Consider the following 21953-nt stretch of genomic DNA (forward strand, 5'->3'; position numbering starts at 1 on the left):
CGCGGCTGTGCCTAGTTTCTTCTCTACCCCCTACTTAATCTACATTACATGAACAAAACCTTCTTCTACTGTAAGCACAAGAGAGGAGCTCTTGATCTGAATCACTAGACAGTTTATGAACACCTCTAAGTTTTGAATGGAGAAGTCATGTAATCATACAGTGCTTCTTCTGTAAACTTGTAGCTTGTGTTACATACAAAGAAGGGCTTACTCCAGCAGCAGATGCGTGCCGCTGTGATGCGTAACCCCCCCGCACAAGGGTATCTCTACCAAAGAATCATCTATATGTTGTTCCGTCAAACAGCTTTAATTTGGATTATAGTGGCTGGAGTTCTTGCTCGGGGACCACTGAATCAACAGGTCTGTAGGCTGCTTGACCACTAAATTTCTTTCTCCAAACAAGTACTACTAAAAAGGCTGACAAAGTGACCAAAATTACTAGTAAAATCCCAAGCAGCATAGAGACTACATGTTCTTGAAACCATGACCTGCACACACAAAAAAAAGGAAGCTAAGTTCACTAGAAGCACTTGAAACCCATTCAAGCAAATGAGATTGATGGTTACTGAAGTTATTAACTTTTCTTTTGGTGCTGGAGGTAGAGGGATGTAAATATAACAGAACACGAGAAAATAAAACACACTATGGTGTGTTTCCTCGTAACCATTTTTATCTTTTGAAAGCATATGTGTAAAGGTATTGTCCTAGCCAGTTATAGATATGGGTGAAGCTACACGCAACGCCAAAAAGAGGAAAAAACATTGCCTGGATGAAGATAAGCCCCAGAAAAGAAAATGTGGACACTATCACACATTATATGAATGAACAGTGCATCTTATCATAAGCATTTCCTCACCTTCTCGGCAAAGGCTGCACATTCCACTCAAGCAACTGATAACTGCCAAGATTTTCAGGCAACTGAACATGATGCTGAGTTAACCGATATATGATACCCTGCCATAAATCAATAGAATAAATTAACAGGTGAGCAAACTGATTCTGAAATAGTTACACAGTAGGTTCAAGAGTATATATGCTACCATTGCTGTTGCGTTGGACATAGCATTATCGGATTCTGCTGGGAAAATACCCCATCTAATCAGAGTAGAATTTCCTTGGCTCGTAATATTCATAACTCTAACCTGTCAAAATAAATAGAAACTTCAGCCAAATCACCATGAAGAAACATCAAAACCGCTCAGAGTAAGATATAAGGCCATCTCCAGCAGATCCCCAATCTCATCCCCTATTTCAAACTTCACTCAGTGTCAAATAGTGTCATCTACAGCGCTACGTCCACTATTTTACACGATCCACCGAAGACAGTCTTAGTGCAGGCTCAAGTAAATGAAAATATAATACAAACAAATCTTCTTCACTCGTGACTGAAAAGAATCGCTCGCATAACTAGCACCACCAAGTTGTTGCATACTTTTAATCCTTATACCTGACGTGAGTCAATCTCCAGCTCTTTAGCTATCAGCTCGGCCAGCTCATGGAGATGAGGTTTCAAATTTGGGTAAGTAACATTTATAGACATATCAACGGTGATGAGACCAACATCAAACTCTGCAAGCAGATCAACAAGTACAATAATCATGTATATCAGTACTGTAAACCGGGCATTGGGACAGTCCATTGCTCCTATCCAGAACAATAATATTTATTTCAACTACATAAAAACAAGGGAAATTTGGATCCATACCATTAAAAGATCACCACTTTGGATCCATACCATTACTATCTCACTTACATGTGGGTCCACATGAGTCAATGACATGTGGGGTCCATGGTATATATCTAAAGTTTGGATCTTTTAATGGTATAGATCCAATTGTTCCTAAAAACAAAGTGCCCTGTCATTGCAAAAAGAAAATTAACACCAATTACGAAAATATTTAATTCTTGCTTTAGCTTACAGTAATCTTACTGGTTATTAACAAAAATACTAGGCATGTGAAATATGAACATGATTATTGTACAGGCAAGAAAGAATGGTGAGTGTGCCCTCAAACTCAAAGATCTAAGTAGGTAAACAAAATTGAGTAAAACATGGGTCAAATTGCGGCTTGAAAGACCTTTTTTTAACTTTGCTTGAAGGACCTTCAACCTATGTATCCAACTTGTTTGGGACTAAAAGGCTTTGTTGTTGTTGCTGCTACTGCTTGAAGGACCTTTCAGAGAAGCAGACTCATTGTCTGCCTCGCTTTATATAAAAGCTTAAGCCCTATCAAGCTTCATATTCATATAAGCACCAAAAGAGTTGCTGACAAAGCAGATATAAAGAAAATGATGCTTACCTTACCTAATAATTAGAACTGAAAATATTTAATATCCATGTTTCATCATTTATCATATAATACATGTGAAATTAACAGAGAAAAATTAAAAAACAAACCTGGCAAATTACTAGGGGCAGGAGCAGGCGACATATCATGTTCTGAACTTGTATCACTTGAAGGGGCTGGTGAAGGAGTGTCACCGATATGTAACCTCTCCCACAACTCTGAACAGTTAGTTTTCCAGAACCCAATCTTTTCATTGTGACGGTCATAGGTCACAAGTGTATTACGAACAATGATACCTGCCATTAAGGTCATTATTTTACCTACTCAAAATCGCAAAGTTTCCAAATGCATAAGCCCGAGAATTAAATCATCGCCCCTATGACCCAATCAATTGGGAGCTGCTTCTGCATACTACTATGATCAAGGCAGAAAGTTAATGAAATGCTGTCATGATCATGTAATATGCACAGACTGCTTTACTAAAACCTTTGAAATTTGAATGAATCAAGGACCTATCATTCCGACAAGGGGCAATCTTTGTATGCCACTGCAATTTTGCCTAGTACCTTATTTGCCATCGCAAATGTCCTAATCTATTCGATGCCACTCCGATGTAATTTCTTACCCTTACAGTCCATCGTCAGTAGCATAAAAGAGATTAGGACATGCATTTTTTTAACCCTTCTATTGCATTGACGATGGCATGGAAGTGTAAGCAATTGCATCCAAGTGACAAAAGAATCAAGACATTTGCGATAGTAAATATGGTACTGGAAAAAATTGCAGTGGCATACAGAGATATTTTTTTTCTCTTCAGACAACTGTGACAGCCAAGGAAACATATTTAAATAAACAGACCTCATAACAACCAAAAGAAATTGTACCCTCATAGCACATAGTAACAACAAGCTAGCACTTTTCTTCACCGTTATGGAAGAGAGGGTTTTTGTTTTAGTTTTCAACCACGACTACCATTATCGAGAAAGATACTTCTGTAGGCTCAAGTTCTTATGAATACATAAACAAAACAAAAATATATAGAAAACTAAATCTGCCAAGTTTTGTGAAATAAAGAAAAAATAAACAAACAATACTAGCTTGCTTGCTTCCTTTAACAAAAAAAAGGTGTTTATGCATTTCGTAACGAAGACTAAGCTTGTGAATCTATGTCAGTCAGGTTTTGTGCTACAATCGTGCTTTTGTAAGTGTGCTGTAAACTATTGGATTGAATGAGTAAGGCCAAGAGATGCTGCTCTGAAGAAATAAGCAAATACTGACAATTAAATGCAGTGCTCAGATTTATAATTTTAATTAGTTATTCACTTCATAAAGTTGAGAAAAATCAAGCTGACAAAATACATATTAGATCATATATAAGGACGCAACATGCTAAATGTTTCTTCGAGGCCAATGAGCTAATAAAGTTTTCAGAAACTGAATTATGTGAAGTGTATAGACAGGTCAGAGTAACACTGGATATCATAATTTTCACTCAGCTTATGCTAATAAGTAATAACACTTAATATGTGAGACAAGATCCGAAAGTGCTGCATAGATGGATGCAATCTAATATCGGTTGCAAATTCTAAAGAACAAGCCTGTAAGCTTGTGCACTTTATGTAGACATAAAAAAATAGCCCAGCATGTGTTGAGGAATGATAGTAAAGAGCTGTAGAATAGATATACACTCAAGATGACCAATAGCCCAGCAAATTGTAATAGATGTAAAGCAAATGGCGGCAGCAAGAAGTGGAAAGAAATGATAACACTTGCTACATGTCCTCTGAAAGTTGAGTATCTAACCTCCTAATAGTGTTGTTGGATCTTTACCATTTTGGAATACACCCAAGCAATAAGCCCCGTCAACTTTGGAGTGCTTCATTTCAGAATGTAGGAAAGACACAAGTACATAGCATGAGAAAACATCACCAATAGACAAATTAAACAAACGTTATCTCAATTGCTTAAATAGATAAATAGATATGCTCCTACCCGGAATAAATAATTTTCAGGTGTGAGTGAGAGCTTCTGTCCATTTCCAAATACCATGTCAACATCTGGAAATACCTCATGCAGCTTTGAGACGTTCCTGGAAGTGAGACCATAGATATTTAACTTCTTCACAAGCATCATGGAGCATATTATAAGAACAACGAGAATGAGAAACAAATTTTAATCATGGTGCGGAAGTCACCTTCCAGCACCTGCAAAGCAGATATCCTTATAACTTGGATCAGGGCCACGAATTTTCTTAAGAGAATGTACTTTGCTTGTCACCTATCAATTGAGACATAAAATCAGTAAACACATTTCTTCAGGAGCATAACCACCATTCGTTCATTTTTTAAGAGTAAAGGTACACCGGTGGTCCTCAAACTTTGCCCAAGATGTTTTTAACCACGGCCTGAAATTCGCTCCCACGGGGAGTCAAACCCAGGACCTGAGGAGTGCTACTCAGACCATCTAACCAATTCGGCTAGAGGCCCTTTCGCAAGGGAACAATTAAGAGATATATGGATCTCAATTGGACACAAGTAACAAGTTCCGATAGTTATGGAGATTTGAAACTTCAAGGGAACAATTAAGAGATATATCATATATGGATCTCAATTGGACACAAGTAACAAGTTGAACTCCCCATATCTGCATTTCAAGACTGAAGAACTTCTAGATGACACAGGGCAAGTTCAAAGGACTACCATGTGTATGTAGTGTTTCTAAAAATAGTTAAAGTAGGACCAAGACAAAGACATTCAGCTCATGCAAAAACCAACAACAAAGCCTTTTTGTCCCAAGCAAGTTGGGACTTGGGGTAGGCTAGAGTTGAAACCCAACAAGAGCCACCAATGAAAAGGGAAAATAAAGAGAGAAAAGTAAATATATACAAAAAGGGCATCAGAATATATTATTATTAGGGTATATGACATGCAAAACCAAACAAAACAAAAACTATGTGTAGGTGCACCAGTCAACGGTGTCCTTGTAATCAAGAAGTTCATTTGTCAAGCTACAGCCATGGGAGTAGAGAAAAAGGAGAGATGCAGTTATTAGCTAATGGACACGAAAAGGTGTCAAGGCAAAAAAGCAGATGGTGCAAACTAGAAGTTGGGTTCTATCTAGGGAAGTGTACACTTATCTAGTAGTCATTAAGATGTTTACATTCTTTTATGCAAGGAAAAAAGTTAAAAAGATGGAACTAGTGCAGTTTTGGTCCATAAAAACTATTAATATAATACCTTCTGAAGCTAGATACGCCCTACCTTTTTTACATGGTAAATTGCAAAAATAGAATCCCAAGCAAATAGATTTCACATGAAGGAAAAGTAACTGCAAAAGAACAAAGATCCAACAGGAAAGGAATGGACGTGTAAATAGCTTACAGCTTCTTTAAAAGCCACAAAAGCTTGCTCTGGCAAATAAGCATATGTGGTCCCACTATCCAAAACAGTCCCATGTTTGCTGTTGAAGATCCTTGATTCCACCCGCAGTGCCTTTCCAGCAACATGTATTTCTTTTAACTCAATGTTGTAATATGGGCTGTTGTTAATCTAAGATTAGCTAATAGAAACATGTCCCACAAAAAGAACATGGATCGGTTATCATATAGAAAACTATACATTACCTGCGGAGAGGGTCCGAGTTTGAAAAAATCATGTCTGGAGGAGCAAGCATTCCACCGAGTACCATAGCACCGCCACCAATATCCATGCCACCATAGCACAATGAGAACGAATCACTTATGACACCCTTTTCAACAAGCTGATCCATTATGCTAAGTTGACCACGACCCAGCCCCATTATACCATCAGCATGCTGACTGAACAAATCTCCAGTTTCAGAATTTTCACAGCCAAAAATAGCATGCTGTGGCTTAAGTTCACTCTCTCTGCCAAAAGACACTATGTCCTCACCAAGCACCCCACTGCTGGAGCTCATTTCAGCATACTGCCTTTCATAAGTGCACTGTTTTTTGTCACTGTCACAAGTACAATCAACGTTGCATTTTACTGGTGAATATGAACTGGAGAGGTCAGGTTGAAATCGTGGATCCTACATCAACCAAATTTCAGATTATCTTACTGCAAATGAATTAATTTCTAGGCAACTGAATATCTGCACACAAGCAGAGACCAGCAATAACAGCAATCTCCAAGACAAATAAAATATTGTTTCGTATTGATGGCATGATTAACACAGTCACACACATTTTCTATTTCAAATTATTATATACATCAAGGTACTCATATGATCTTCAACCCTTTGGACATTACAGTGTAAAATATAAGATCATTTCAAATACAGTACTCGCATGCCTCATCAATGAGGTGAGTGATCCATTCAATGAAGAAACAACACCAAGATCCACTAAGACAATGTTTGGCACAGCTCCACTTCACTAGTGAAGCCTTTTTTTTTGCTTCGGTCCCATGAGCAGCTCTAGCAATGGAGCTGGAGCTGTTTTTCGTGAACTGATTGGCGAAACAGCTCCACATGTGGAGATCACACACAGGGCCACTAGAGCGAGGTGGAGCCGGGTAAAGCCATCCCACACCTCCTTTGTCTCAGCATGTTTTAAGGGGCTCCATGGGTGAAGCTGTTTTGTTTTACCCCGTTTGGCACAAACGGCTCCAAACAGCTCCAGGAGCCAATGGTGGAGCTGTGCCAAATGGGGCCTAAGTAACGATGGTGGCAAAACAATGATGACATTGAGATGGATCCCGAGCCATAAATGCATTTGCAAAGTTGCATGAAGATCATTTGAGAAAGCTGCAAAAGAATAATATAGAGTGAAATGCACCATGGTCCCTAAACTTTTCCCGTATTCTCATATGGGTCCTTCAACTTTTCACGTTGTTCATTCGAAGTATGAATTCAGGTTCAATCACTTCGAATAAACCACCTAAATTGTTGAAGAAACCAAATGATCACTTTAGTTCACGGACCAAGATGGGAATATGGGAAACGTTTAGGTGCGCATGGTGAATTTCACTCAATAATCTAGCATCTAAGAAGGGCCTTCAGTTCATCAAAACTAAATTGTGCGCTAGCAATATCAATGCAGGGCACCTCAATTTGTTCAAATGTTAAGATATATTACCTTCTGAATTTTTTTACATTTAAAATATGATGATGTGTGGTGATGTCATGACATAAGATCATAAAGCCCTGACCAATGAATGTTTTGTCTTTAGTTTTTGTTTTAAATTCGCTTTCAGCAATATATGATACTTGATATAATATGATATCACACACTAATGGAATGCTCGCAAAGTACTTTAAAATACAAAACTACCTCATGGATAATCATTCAAAAGACAATGCAAAGAATCCGGACATGTACTTTAGACCTTTTTTTTCTCTGCTTAATATATAATGGGTCGCAGTTCTCCTGAGCGTTCGAGAAAAAAAAGGTCTCAGTATATTTTTCATTGTACAGAGATTTATTTTTGAAATGGATAATGACTAAACAGTAGCATCTACTCCCTCCGATCAAAAATACTTTGCATATTTGACTTTGGTAGTCTTCAATGTGTACCTTTGGCCACTAATTTCTTCTGGTATGCATTCTTAAAATCCTTCAAACTGAAGAGAATGTGCAAGTATTTTGAATACAAAACTACACAGCTAACTTGCAGATCTCCAAACTAAATAAGTTAGTAGTTATTGGTGCTTGTAGTTTTTAAGGTTTGAGCAAATCATGTCCTCAAAAACATGTTTTTATGACCGGAGCGAGTACCAAATTTCGGTATGGTGAAGCAATACTAAACCTTGAGTAGAGAAGCAGTGTTAACGGACGAAAAAGGTTACACAAGTACAACCAAACCAAACACCTGTAATTTGATGGCAGTATACGTGGGACACACTAACATTGCGAGAAAGTTATGTTGTTGGCTAAGGGCTTGTTTGGAAGCACCACAGTTTTTAAGAAATTGGTTTCTATCTCCGGTTTTTAGAAACCAGTTTATATAAAAAAAAACTGGGTGATGGTGTTTAGAAACCAGTTTCTAATTTTTTGGATACACAATGACTAGCCTACCCTTCCTCTATTTCAAAAAGCGGTGGCAATAGATGTAAATTCCGTGAAATCGACAAGGGCGTGGCGTAATTAAATGCACAAAAACTGGTTTTAACTAGGGGATGCCAGCTTCTTGGTTTTAAGAAACTGAGAATCCGGTTTCTATAAACTGGCGCATAAACTAGTATGTTTGGAACCACTCCAGTTTTCATAAACCAGTTTCTTGAAAACTAGGTGCTTCCAAACAGGCCCTAACAATTGGCGACGACAAAAACAAGGTTAATGGTTGACAATCCAATGTCATGGGTTGTGGCCAAGATTGCCATGGTACACATAGAGAAGTGTGGACAATAGACTATGACCATTTAGAAAAGCAAATAAATTGTGGCCCACAGGTCGAAGCCATGTCGTCGGTCGACACTAAGAAAATTTATCAACAACCCATGACTAAACTGGAACTCCCTAATCTACCTGCAAATGAAAATTTGAATCTTCTGAAAAGTAAGAGTTCATATATACCAAGCAGTTTCAGGAACCCATGTAATTTACATGCCATAAATTAGCTAAGTTCATTAGTCCAGCTACGCAACTTGGGTTGGTTCACATAGGCTATAGCATGCGTGCTATCATCCAAATCAACAAAATCATCTCACAAGTGCCTAGCTGGTAAATGAGCGGAGAAGCAAAAGAGTACAGTCCCACCTGGTGGTTGCCACACTGCTCGCAGGAGGAGCAGGGCACGTAGGTGACGGTGCTCCCGGAGTCAACGATCAGCGCGAACTCCTGCGGGGGCGTCCCGATGTACAGCCTCGTCGTGTAGTACCTGAACCAACACGACGACACGCGCCAGCCTCACGCCTCAGATCCAACAGAGAAAACAAAAACAAAAAAATGGGGGGGAAACAACAGCATATATAGGAACGAATTTTACCGACCCGTTGGTGAGGAGATCGTCGTGGAGGCGCATGCGCGCGTTGGGGTGGACCCCGTCGCCGAGGCCGCGCCGCAGCGAGGCGGCGAGCCGGCTGGCGTTGGGGTACGAGCGCGTGAGCGGGAGGAACAGCGGCGGCCCCGGCGCGGGCCGATCGGGGGATCCAGCGCCGGCCCCGGACGCGGCGGCCAGGAGTAGGATGACGGCGGCGACGACGAGAGCCTGGTGCGAGCCCGGCCGAGGCCGGCCGCGACCCGCCATTAAGCGGCCTCGTCGCGCGGGGAATGAGGGAGGGGGTAGGCTCTCCTGGGGGAGAGGTCGTCGCGCCGAGGGGGGCGAAGCCGGGCCGAGGCGACGACTTGTTAGAAGAGGGGGCCAGGGGGGAGGCGGATAGAGGGGTAATTCGGTAATTCACGGCGCGTCGCACCCCGTCCGGCACGTCGGATGTAGCACCATTTTGCTTACGGTTGCCGTTGCGGATCGCCTCACGTCGACCTGATTAGGCCTCGTCCGCTTGCGTCTGTATCAAAGGGGAATGAAATGGATTAAATCTCTTTAGGGCCAATTTAACAACTTTATTTCTATTTTTTAAAGAAATTAAACTAAAATTTTCTTAGAAAAATAAAATTTCTTCAAAAAAATGATGTTGTTAAAATTAAATAGAAATAGATTTAATCCCTTTAATTCAGACACAACTACACTGCCGCTTATGACTGTCACTGAATAGGGCGGGTAAGCTGGGTCAGTGGGTCTCGTCTTGTTTTATTCCCAGTCGCTGCACAGGAGTGGAGACTGGAGAGGCCGAGGGACGGGCGTTGACAAGAACAAGACGATCGCGATCTCACGAACTGACACTGACAGCACGGAAAGGTAGAGCCGGAGCCGCCTTGATGGCCTCTCCAAGGCTACATCACTGTTTCAGCAAAATTTATGAACACAAGTTATGCCAGACCTGCAAGTACAACTGTACAAGCCATGTCAACTGAAAGTAGAGAATATTATTTGCTTAAGATCGTCAGATGCGCAAGCTTCGCAAGTTTGACACTTTTTGGCTTTTCCAGCTCAATCACAACATTAGCAAGTAAAAAAGTTACATGTTCCTGGAGTACATGGGACAGACTTTCCTACATAAGACAGACTTGTTGACAGAAAGATATAAACATCCTAAGGAATAAGCACAGCTAAAGGTAAATACGAGTGCACATGAGAACACTCATATTTTGACCGGCGCCTCACACAGCTTCCAAAGAAACTGGACTACATCAGTTACACCTCCAAAACCCAAAACCCAGTGCTGTGGATGAGTCAAAAAGAAAAGAGAGTAAAGTTACACCTTATCACCAGCACAACACACCTTATAACCAGCACAACATTTCTGAGAGAGATGAAGCGAATCTATGGTTGCTGGGGAGGGCAATAGACGGATCCCAGATAGTTTGCATAGCTGCTAGAAGCTGCCGGACCGGACCCGCCGGAATAACCTGTATAGGCGCTTGCAGCTGGTGCTTGGGCCCCACCGGAATAACCTGCATATGCGCTTGCAGCTGGCGCTCCCGGGCCACCATACGCGATTTTATAGGGACTCGAGTTGTACGATGCTGCCACTGACCCTGGGGCATACTGGAATGGTTTTGGGGTGCTGAACGGCTCACCGTAAGAAGAAAATGCGCCTGCATCATATGCTGGGGCTGGTGGCGTGTAATGGTACCGGTCAGCAGCTCCATATCCATCAGGAAGAGGGGCACGGGAGGGCATTGGTGCAGGACCATGGGAAGGCATTGGCGCAGGAGCACGCTGCCAGCTATAGCCCGGAAATGGAGGCCTGCGAGCAGCTGAACCAATGGAACCGCCAGGTCTCCTGGTAAATGAAATGCCAGGGCCTCGAGGCTTCTTTGCATAAGTACGCCCACCAGCATCAGTTGATGGCCTTTTCTCACCCTTAGGCTTTAGCTCAGAAACACGCTTTTGGAGAGGTCCAAGTGAATACTCCTTCTGAAGCTTGTACTCCTCGATACACTTTATCACAGCCCTCAAAGTGAGTAGCTCCCTAGATTTTGGGTCGTCCTGAAAATTGGATTCGAGTCATAAGACAAACATGTAAAGTTATAATATAACAACAATAGAAGTCAAACAAAAAAGAATTAGAAATCGGAGCACAAAAAAGGACTTAATTCGCATCAGCTGATGAGGACATCTGATAGCTCTCCATGGTGGACAGCCGCGAGAGGACGGCAATCTGTTGTGCGTCGGAACCTAAGATCTCCGATACTAGATGTTATGGGGAAGCTAAGGTCAAGGTTATTAAAACGATAAAACGTTGGAACGCTCATGGGTGAAATTTTGACTTTTAAACGTTTAAACTTTGTTTAAACGTAGTTTTAAACAACATAGGAAAAATACCAATACATCATAATTTCAGACAATAATATGAAGTTAAATACCAAAACAGAGATGTTACTGGCTTACCAAAACTTCACCCAAGAGTTGGATTGAACCCCAAAAGTAACTAATAGACTGGGCTCAAAAGTAGCTAATAGTCTAAAATGCATAAAACACTGCGTTTTACAGTTTAGAACGCCAAAACGCTAAAACGTGGTTTCAACCTCTAATTAGAGTTTTGACGTTTAAACGTAGTTTGTAGTTTTAATAACACTGGCTAAGGTTGAGGGAGCGCAAGGGGGCTGGCCATGGGCCTTGTCAAACTTCTAAATTCTTGCTTGATTAGATTGATATATCTCCTCTCCTTAAATAGAGAGGCCTACTTGACCCATAAGGAAATGTCCTTACCAAATCAATCTAAGGCCCCGTTTAGTTTAAGGGACTAAAGATTAGTCCCACCATTTTAGTCTCATTTAGTTCCTAAATAGCCAAACAGTGGGGACTAAAACTGGGACTAAACTGCTTTAGTCCTCCAAGGGGTGACTTGAAGGGACTAGACCATATTAATTCCACCTTTTGCCCCTCATTTATTTCAACTGCACTAATGGCGGAAGAATGTTAAGGGGCATTTTAGTCTTCTTATGAGTCATTTACTGTGTTCTGAATACTTTTTGTCTCTTTAACCAAACAGGGTAGAGACTAAACTTTAGTCCCTCGACTGAACTTTTGTCCCTGGACTAAAGTAACCAAACAGACCCTAACTTATCTCTTTCCTTATCCTAACCAAATCAATCTAACTTATATCTTTCTTCCTAAGAAACTAAACCAATATAATCTATCTGCCACTGCTCACAGGACACTGTTTGCTGTTCATAAGATGTTTACACGCTACAGTGCAGCGTGCGCCCCTGGTCTGGCTCCACTTGCCATAATGGTATTAACCAGATTTTGTTCCCTTCTACAAGTTGATAGGCTGAGGAACTCATATCCAATTAACACTCATACCTTAGATAGGACCTTTTCCCATTTTTGTTTCGTAAAAAACTAGTCCACGTTAGATACTGAATAAAAAACACATTATACACAAAAAAGGTTAAAATTTAAATTAGTTCTGCTTCAAATTTTCATACCCCATTAAGAACAAAAAATGAAATAAAAAATAACTTCATAAAAATAAAGCTTTATTTTACAGTATACTAGAGAACGAAATAGTTCTGTCAGTGAAGCAATATCAACCAACAAACTATGATGACACTAGACAGTCTCGTTAAAATCACAAAAAATGAGAAAATAAACAAACCTTTAACAGGGACACAGTTGCATCCCCATTATTTTCAATTGTATCCTTAAACTCCTCAATATAGGTCTTCAGCAGTGGTGCAGGGGGGAATGTCTCTGAAAGCCCGAAAGCTTGTATGAAATGAACTGCATCAATTTGCCTGTGCCTCTTAACCAACTCCTCAATGATACCTAGAAACATAAAATGTTAATAGAAACACTTAAAACACTAATTTCATGCAGACAACGCTTGGCACTTGAACAGAACAGTAAGGAAGGAAGTTTTAGTTCCCTAGATGGTTTGGAGGCTTAGTTACGATGAACAGCAACAGCCTGACAAATGAAGGGATAGAATGCCTTGTGGCATTCTGGGTGGATACCAACCTGGTATTTTTTCATTAAGACCAAGAGAGCGACAGGACACAGCAGTCTGCTTGCGACGAGAGACAGCAACTACGATCTTGCATAGTTCATCTTCGTCAAGCACCGAATCAACATTAAAAGTTGTAAGAAGCTGCAGAAAAGCCTGTGCCTCCAATGAATAACCATTAGAAGCATCCAGGTCAACCTCAGCTAACTTACTCTTCCACTCTTCGGCAATTGCCTTGGCTTGCTCTTTAATTTCAGAGCTCCAAGGGTCGTTGCCACCAGGCTCCTTCGTCCCTAGTGCAGGTGCTATAGCATCCATTAAAACAATGCAGCTCTTGCGCTGGACCTGAAGGCCGTTATGTTCACTCCCAGGTGAATTTGTTTGTTCTGGTGGGAAGAAACCCTCCAGAGAATTAAGTACTAAGCGGGCAGGGTCAGTTGCACATTTTAGTGCAACAGAAAGTTCAGCACGAAGGCTAGCAGTAGCAAGTTTTCTACAATTTACTGAAAGAAATTTTAAAAGGCCTTTGGTGTCCATCTGCTCGCACAGTTGCTTCAATACAGAACGCGGCTTAGTCTCAACAGGTGAAGCTTCAGATGCCTCGCCTGACCCAGTAGCAAGGGTATTCTCCTCTGAAGCAAGAGATGCATTGCTGTCATTGATTGAGGTGCTTACCTTTTTGTATTTGCTTTCACTGGTATCGAGTATCTCAGCAAGCTCCACCTTATATTTTTGCCGAACCTCTGCTAGAGAAGAGACAGCAGCATCCCTTAGCTCCTGAAGCTGATTCAGGGAGGCACGCTCTTTTATAGAAATATCAGCCTCTTTCTCTGCAATCAACCTACAAGCTTCAGCTTTCTTTTCTTCTAATGCCTTCTGCTTCTCTACCAATTCATCAAACTTGCTTCCATACGACTTATCAAGGCTGAGGAAATGCCCTTTGATATCTTCCCATTGCATACCATTCTGCAATTGCAGAAATGCTTCGGTGTGGGATTTCAAGTTTCCAAATACTTCAGCAAGCTGTTCCAGTAATGACATTACAGATTCAGAACCACCAGACTTGTTTAAAGTCGCTTCTGTATCCATTTTGCAACAAAACCAATAATAATCTGGTACACAGAATAATACACTGTCAGTTGAAGAACAGGAAATGAAAGAGAACAAGTACAGGTTGTTTCCAAGACACAGCAAGCAAAAATATCAAATACAAAACAATGTTAAACCTATAAAGCTAACCAGAGCAGAACAATGAACCCTGTTTACCTTCTTGTTGGAGGAAAACATAGTTCTTTGTTAATTCACTGGATAAAAAGTGATAACTCTCTAAGTGATGTAAATGCAATCAACAAAGATAGAATTCACACAAATACACTGGTGTGTTTCCTGAATTTTTCAGTTTGACATTGAATGAAAATAAGACCAACCTTACAAACTAGCATGTATAATCTATAAAACCCCTTCACACCAAGGCCCTGTTTTTTCCACTTATAATTGAATTCCCACTGAAAAAATGAGAATCCACCAAAAGCTTCGTGTCAGGGCCTAAGGAGGCCCACGAAGGGGCTGCGGCAGCAACAGCCATGGGCCCTCAAAGGGGGATTAGATAAGGATAGTTAGAGATAAGATTAGAAGATTAGTTGAGATTATTTAGGAGATTAGTTGAGATTATCTAGGAAGGTTATCAGTTAGTTTGTTGAGTGTTTTTAGGAGAGTTTTAAGCAGATAAGGATCTCTAGCTAGACAAAGGCGGCCAGCCAGCCTATTTATGTAATCAATGGACGAGAAATGAAGTAGGCAAGAATTAGAGGGGAGAAACCCTCCTCTTGCTCGACCGTGGGCAGAGGCCCCCGGCCGACATTCCTACCCATCGATACCCATCTCCAATCCTTCACCGATCTAGCGACCATAACACTTCGATTCTTTTTTATTCTTCTGGCCGCCACTTCAGAACTTTGAACTAGCATGATCAAGAATCGAAAAAATCCCCATGTGAACCAGAAACAAACATGGCCCAAGAAAACTGTGTTTCACTGGCCAGCTAATTTTTCATCCACTGCTAATGCTAAAAACAAAAAAAATAATATTTGCTAGTAGATGCTGACTATGTTTTTTGTCCTTTATGATGTAGTACATTTGAAATTCAGAATGTTTTGCGCCTAAGTTTTTTTAGTGCTGCCAGGCTGATTGTTCAAAACAGCCAGATTTGACTGATCCAGTATTGATTTTGGGTTCGGTTGAGTTAAACGATATTATTATCCAATAACAAAGCAAATCAGAAACAGGCAATTTTGTGATCAGTCAACCCACCTTTTATTGATCACACGAAATCAGCCTCACAATCACCCTAGTCACTGGATTTCTAATTTTTATAGTACATGTTTTGAAACATATCATCCATCCAGAAAATGGCAAAAAAAAACTATCACAACCTATTTAATCCTCAACGATTAAACATTCACAAATCACCTCATCAGCAGTCTGAGTACCCAGTATACAAATAGTATACCAGTTCAGAACTGGTCCTTTTCACGAAAATATGCGGGAAGGTGTGTGTCAATACGTTGAGCAAGAAAATAGGAGATTTGCAACCAAAGACTCAAACTTTGCAGGAAGAAAAGACAACTCGGCACAGCAAAATTTAATGGAAATCATCAGGGATTGGGTCTAAACTGTAAAATAGAGTGAGAGGCAAAAACATAACACAGGCAGGGAAGGAGAAGGGCATGCCAGCGACGTCAGAGAAGAGGGAGAGAGACATCTTCTACTGCGTGAGAACGAGAGGACGGGAGACAGAGCAGCTGCGGACATGCTGCCTCACGCGAGGAGTGCACAGGGCAGAGATGGATGGAGAGAAGAGGTTGAGGTACCTGCAGGGCGCCGCCGCGCCTCGGACGGGGGAAGGGGACCGCTGAATCCCTTCGCCGGTTGCGCGCCTAACCCTCCACCGCCCACCGGTGGCCGTCGCACACGTGACGCCGCTAGGGTTTAGCCGGTACCGAGAGTAGGGTTGAAAACGGACGGAAAAAATCCCGTCCCGACCCGTACCGTTTTCTATATTTGACCCGACCGTTTCTGTATTTATGGAAACGGGACGGAAACGGGAGAGGGCTTATTCCGTCCGTTTTTGCGGGATCCCGTTTTTTTCCGGATTGAACCCGTATTTATTCCGTATTTGACAAATATGGGACGAGCCTAATATGCATTAGTATATAAACTAAATCCTCATGTATTTAGGTGACAAATTATAGCACAATTGGCCATTTTAACCACCGACTCTTTTCAAATAACAAGTGATCTAAAGTCTTAAATAACATCGGATGTAGTTAAATGTACACATTTAGCAACCAAACAACAATAGAATGTTGTCTCTCTATATCTATTTGTTTTATATTATTGTTCTGCCAATCAATCACTAGTCAAACATCAATAACATTTCTATTTGTATTAAATTATGAGTTTCCGTTAGTATTTCCGTTTCCGTTCGTTTTCGCAATTCCGTTTATCCCGCTCCCGTTTCCGTTCCCGACTATTCCGGACCCGATCCCATTTCCGATGATAAAATGCGGATACGGAAACAGGAGAGGGGTTTTTCCGTCCGTTTCCGTCCGTTTTCATCCCTAACCGAGAGGTCGAAACTCGACGATAAGGGACGGCGTTGGTCGATCACTCGATTGGGGCGGGATCTGCAGATGGGCTTGACCGGCGACTGGGGGAATCGGGTTGGTTTGGATTGGAGTCCAGGGCCGGTTGTTACCCAGTTTCGCTAACCACGTGTGTTGGGCTGGGCCGTTCCCCTTTCCCTTCACTTCTCTGCTCTACTATCTACTACGACCTATAATAAAGTTCGAGTTTTTACTGCTTATATTTCATTCACCTCTCTCTATTTTCTATATTTAAATTGTAAAAGAACTAAAATTATGTGCAAATACAAATTTAAACCATAGTTTTTTTCTCCAAAGCCAGTCTATGATAGGATCCTTATTTTATCTTTGTGCAAGTAGACTGTATATTATGCTTTTTGTTTGTATATGTGCTAGATTTCAATCCGATCTCAAAAAATATCACTTTGTGATTGTGAAGTGTATTCTTCAATATTTAGTTCATACGCTTTACATCAGGCTCTGGTATCCCAAGGGTCTATATTTAACTTGATTGGATATTCAGACTCCGACTGTGACGGGTGCAAGGTTGATAGAAAGAGCACATCAGGGACTTGTCAGTTTCTGAGAAGGTCTTTGGTGTCTTGGAGTTCAAAGAAACAAACATATGTTTCCCTAACCACCGTCGAAGCCGAGTATGTTGCCACAGGCCAGTGTTGCGTGCAACTACTTTGGATGAGGCAAACCCTCCGAGACTTTAGCTTTGGCTACAATCTGAGCAAAGTCTCACTCCTATGTGATAATGAGAGTGCAATCCGCTTGTCAGATAATCCCGTTGAACATGACCGCACTAAGCACATAGACATCTGATATCACTTTCTGATAGATCACCATCAAAAGGGAGATATCGATGTTTGTCATATTAGCACCGATTACCAGCTAATCGATATCTTTACTAAGTCTTTAGATGAGAAAATGATTTGTAAGTTGCGTAGTGAGCTAAATATCGTAGATTCGCGGAATTTGGATTGATATATATATATATTGATCATGTCATGTTAAGTTTAATTATGTTTTTTGGTGTCCAAGTTGTAACACAGCATCCCCGGACCTCACAAGTCATTATGCAAATGATGCATTTGTTTAGAGGGAGGATATGCTACAACTTGACCCTTTGAGACTAATATGTTTGCTTTTTGGTGTAGTCTCATAGGTGAATGGAAGGTGTAAGTCGCCTAGAGGGGGTGGATAGGCGAAACCTAAAAATTATAACTTTACACCCCAACTAGATCCCTTGATTAGTGGATAGAACAAGATACACAATTATCAGAGTATAAAAACTAAGTCCTTTGCTTGTAAAGAGTATTGCTTTCAAATAATACGAAATTGATAAATCAATACAACTAATAGGTCAATCGAGAATAAAGCAAGAGGGCTTAGATAAGAAGAGCAATAACACAAGTTCTTTCTTGCAAGGCGTTGCTTCACTAGATGAGAATTTAACATGAAGCAATACTAAATAATATTAGCAAAGAATAGTGCAAGAGAACTTAGAATGAGGGAAGACAAACAAATCACAAGCAATAAACACAAGAGACACGGGTGATTTGTTTTACCGAGGTTCGGCCCTCGAAGGCCTAGTCCCCATCGAGGAGTCCACTAAGGATGGGTCTCTTTCAACCCTTTCCCTCTCTCAACCGATCCCCAAGATCGGCGAGCTCTTCTTCTTCTCAAGGATCACTTAAGACCCCGCAAGGATCACCACACACTTAGGTGTCTCTTGCTAGCTTTACAAGCCTCCAAAACTTTGGAGGGAGTTCAATGGGAGTCAAAACTCCACGCACAAATGAACGCAAGATGTAGCTGTGGGGGATAGATATCCCCCGGGTCCACTAAAAGAGTAAAGGACCTCACGAAAGGCCCAAGGGCCCAATAAATCATGAGGTCATTCTTTCGTGGGCCTGGGGAGAAACAACCAACAAAGCAGAACAACATGAGGCCGGATTGGTGCAAACCCGGACGACCCGCAGCGTCGAGCGAACGACCGCAACAGAGATCCGACTTTCCCGCGCTGGAGCCTCCATGCAACGAAGCCGTGCGAGGATAAGTCGGCAAGGGTTACGTAGGGATAATCTCAAGAGGTTCACTATCTTTTAGCTATTTGTTGTTATCTTATCCACGTGTACTGCCCCACGGTCGAGTATATAAGGCCTAGGGGGCACCCCTTCAGAACGATCGACCCTTTACTTAGCCGCCCACGTCAACTCTCTGCATTCTCAATCCAGAGAGCTCTCTTATAACCACATACACCAAGCATTCTCACCAGGACGTAGGGTGTTACGCATCTCTAAGCGGCCCGAACCTGTAAACCTTGTCCACTGTCCTTCGTGCGATCGGCACGAACCATTTTGCTACAGTTGTCGACACCGTCCTACTCCTAAAACACCTTGAGGGCAACCCCGGGTGTGCGGTCGGACCCAAAACACCGACAGTAGCACACACTTTCTCTCAATGAATCTCACAAGGCACTAGAGCTAAACTCTCACAAGAGACTTTCTTTTGCTTGCTCTCTCTTTTGTGGCACTTGTGTGGATTGTAGTAGTCTAAATCTTGTGTATAGGATGGATCAATGAATAGAGGTGGTTGGGAGGGCTTGGATATGTCAACTATATGACTTGGAATGTTGATTGGGCTCCTCTATTTGAAGTAGCCGGTTGGGGTGGTATTTATAGCCACCAACCAAATTGTAGTCGTTGGAGAAGGGTGCTGGCGATGGGCGCACCGGACAGTCCGGTGCGCCACCGGACAGTGTCCGGTGCGCCGCCACGTCATCTTGTCGTTAGGGCTTGGAGCTGGTCGACCATTGGAGGCTTTGTCCTCATGTGGCACCGGACAGTCCGGTGTCACACCGAATAGTCTGGTGCCCCTCTGACCTGCTGCTCTGACTTCTGCCGTGGTACTGTGCTGCACTGTTTATCCATCAGAGTCGACCGTTGCGTGTAGATAGTCATTGCTCCGCTGGTGCACCGGACAGTCCGGTGGCACACCGGACAGTCCGGTGAATTATAGCGGAGCTGTGCCTGGGAAACCCGAAGCTGTGGAGTTGGAGTTGATTCACCCTGGTGCACCGGACACTGTCCGGTGGTGCACCGGACAGTCCGGTGCGCCAGACCAGGGAACACTTCGGTTTCCTTTTTGCTCCTTTCTTTTGAAGCCTAACTTGTTCTTTTTATTGGTTTGTGTTGAACCTTTGGCACCTGTAGAATGTATGATCTAGAGCAAACTAGTTAGTCCAATTATTTGTGTTGGGCAATTCAACCACCAAAATCATTTGGGAAAAGGTGTGACCCCATTTCCCTTTTAATCTCCCCCTTTTTGGAGATTGATGCCAACACAAACCAAAGCAAATATATAAGTGCAGAATTGAACTAGTTTGCATAAGGTAAGTGCAAAGGTTACTTGGAATTAAACCAATTTATACATTCATAGGATATGCATGGATTGCTTTCTTCATTTTAACATTTTGGACCACGCTTGCACCACTTGTTTTGTTTTTGCAAACCTTTTGGAAATTCTTTTTCAAAGTCTTTTGCAAATAGTCAAAGGTATATAAATAAGATTTTGAGAAGCATTTTCAAGATTTGAAATTTTCTCCCCCTGTTTCAAATGCTTTTCCTTTGACTAAAACAAAACTCCACCTCAATGAAATTCTCCTCTTAGTGTTCAAGAGGGTTTTAGATATTGATTTTGAAGAGGTCATACAAATTTGAAATTATATCAAAAATAAGATACCAATTTGAAAAACTTCTTTAATACAAATTGAAAGAACACATTTTTTGAAATTGGTGGTGGTGCGGTTCTTTTGCTTTGGGCTAATTGAAAGTCACCTAGAGGGGGGTGAATAGGGCGAATCTGAAATTTACAAACTTAATCACAACTACAAGCCAGGTTAGCGTTAGAAATATAAAACGAGTCCGAGAGAGAGGGTGCAAAACAAATCGCAAGCGAATAAAGAGTGTGACACGTGGATTTGTTTTACCGAGGTTCGGTTCTTGCAAACCTACTCCCCGTTGAGGTGGTCACAAAGACCGGGTCTCTTTCAACCCTTTCCCTCTCTCAAATGGTCCCTCGGACCGAGTGAGCTTTTCTTCTCAATCAATTGGAACACAAAGTTCCCACAAGGACCACCACACGATTGGTGTCTCTTGCCTCAATTACAAGTGAGTTTGATCTCAAGAAAGAATGAGAAAGAAAGCAATCCAAGCGCAAGAGCTCAAAAGAACACAACAAATCTCTCTCACTTAACACTAAAGCTTTTGTGGAATTGGGAGAGAATTTGATCACTTGGGTGTGTCTAGAATTGAATGCTAGAGCTCTTGTAAGTAGTTGGAAGGTGGAAAACTTGGATGATTTGAATGTGGGGTGGTTGGGGGTATTTATAACCCCAACCACCAAACTAGTCGTTTTGGTGGGGGGTGTTGTCGCATGGTGCACCGGACACTGTCCGGTGCGCCAGCCACGTCACCTGGTCGTTGGGTTCCGACCGTTGGAGCTCTGACTTATGGGCCCGCCTGGCTGTCCGGTGGTGCACCGGACAGGTCCTGTAGACTGTCCGGTGTGCCACTCGCGCGTGCTCTGCTCCTCTGCGCGCTGGCGCGCATTTAATGCGTTGCAGTTGACCGTTGCGCGCGAAGTAGTCGTTGCTCCGCTGGCTCACCGGACCGTCCGGTGTGCACCGGACATGTCCGGTGAATTATAGCGGAGCGGATTCCCGAAGCTGGCGAGTTCAGAGTCGCTCTCCCCTAGAGCACCGGACAGTCCGGTGAATTATAGCGAAGCGCCTCTGAGGATTCCCGAAGGTGAAGAGTTTGGCTTGGAGTCCCCTGGTGCGCCGGACACTGTCCGGTGCAGTCCGGTGCGCCAGACCAGGGCAGCCTTCGGTTGTCCCTTGCTCTCTTTGTTTGAACCCATTTCTTGGTCTTTTATTGGCTCAGTGTGAACCTTTGGCACCTGTATAACTTAGAGACTAGAGCAAACTAGTTAGTCCAATTATTTGTGTTGGGCAATTCAACCACCAAAATCAATTAGG

The 21953-nt window shown here is 42.1% G+C and overlaps 2 protein-coding genes across 2 annotated transcripts; both read right to left on the reverse strand.

Moving 5' to 3' along the window:
• Positions 1-151: 151 nt before the first annotated feature.
• On the reverse strand, positions 152-9542 carry LOC100382594 (Eukaryotic aspartyl protease family protein). Its single transcript, NM_001175324.1, has 12 exons — positions 9240-9542; positions 9007-9127; positions 5911-6338; positions 5669-5825; positions 4483-4565; positions 4281-4377; positions 4092-4164; positions 2399-2584; positions 1448-1569; positions 1041-1142; positions 857-954; positions 152-488 (listed from the first exon to the last, which is right to left on the reverse strand). The coding sequence occupies exons 1-12, from the start codon at positions 9494-9496 to the stop codon at positions 317-319; spliced, it is 1896 nt and encodes a 631-aa protein (NP_001168795.1). The 5' UTR covers positions 9497-9542; the 3' UTR covers positions 152-316.
• A 750-nt stretch (positions 9543-10292) lies between these two features.
• On the reverse strand, positions 10293-16237 carry LOC100191985 (uncharacterized). The gene is made up of 4 exons (NM_001137409.1): positions 16133-16237; positions 13277-14374; positions 12915-13084; positions 10293-11299 (listed from the first exon to the last, which is right to left on the reverse strand). The coding sequence occupies exons 2-4, from the start codon at positions 14349-14351 to the stop codon at positions 10631-10633; spliced, it is 1914 nt and encodes a 637-aa protein (NP_001130881.1). The 5' UTR covers positions 14352-14374; positions 16133-16237; the 3' UTR covers positions 10293-10630.
• Positions 16238-21953: the final 5716 nt, after the last annotated feature.

The sequence above is a fragment of the Zea mays genome, chromosome 2 (genome assembly GCF_902167145.1).
Source record: "Zea mays cultivar B73 chromosome 2, Zm-B73-REFERENCE-NAM-5.0, whole genome shotgun sequence".
NCBI lineage: Eukaryota > Viridiplantae > Streptophyta > Magnoliopsida > Poales > Poaceae > Zea > Zea mays.

What these genes read in the sequence shown, in the direction of transcription:
- LOC100382594 (NM_001175324.1), bottom strand. Translation starts at nt 9,496, where the DNA reads ATGGCGGGTCGCGGCCGGCCTCGGCCGGGCTCGCACCAGGCTCTCGTC. An exon ending in TTGTGGCTTTTAAAGAAGCT is followed by an intron (nt 4,566 to 5,668) that starts GTAAGCTATTTA and finishes CTCAATTGATAG; the next exon opens with GTGACAAGCAAAGTACATTC. An exon ending in TGCCCCTAGTAATTTGCCAG is followed by an intron (nt 1,570 to 2,398) that starts GTTTGTTTTTTA and finishes ATCTGCTTGCAG; the next exon opens with AGTTTGATGTTGGTCTCATC.
- LOC100191985 (NM_001137409.1), bottom strand. Translation starts at nt 14,351, where the DNA reads ATGGATACAGAAGCGACTTTAAACAAGTCTGGTGGTTCTGAATCTGTA. An exon ending in TCTTAATGAAAAAATACCAG is followed by an intron (nt 13,085 to 13,276) that starts GTTGGTATCCAC and finishes TTATGTTTCTAG; the next exon opens with GTATCATTGAGGAGTTGGTT. An exon ending in CAACTGTGTCCCTGTTAAAG is followed by an intron (nt 11,300 to 12,914) that starts GTTTGTTTATTT and finishes TCCAATTTTCAG; the next exon opens with GACGACCCAAAATCTAGGGA.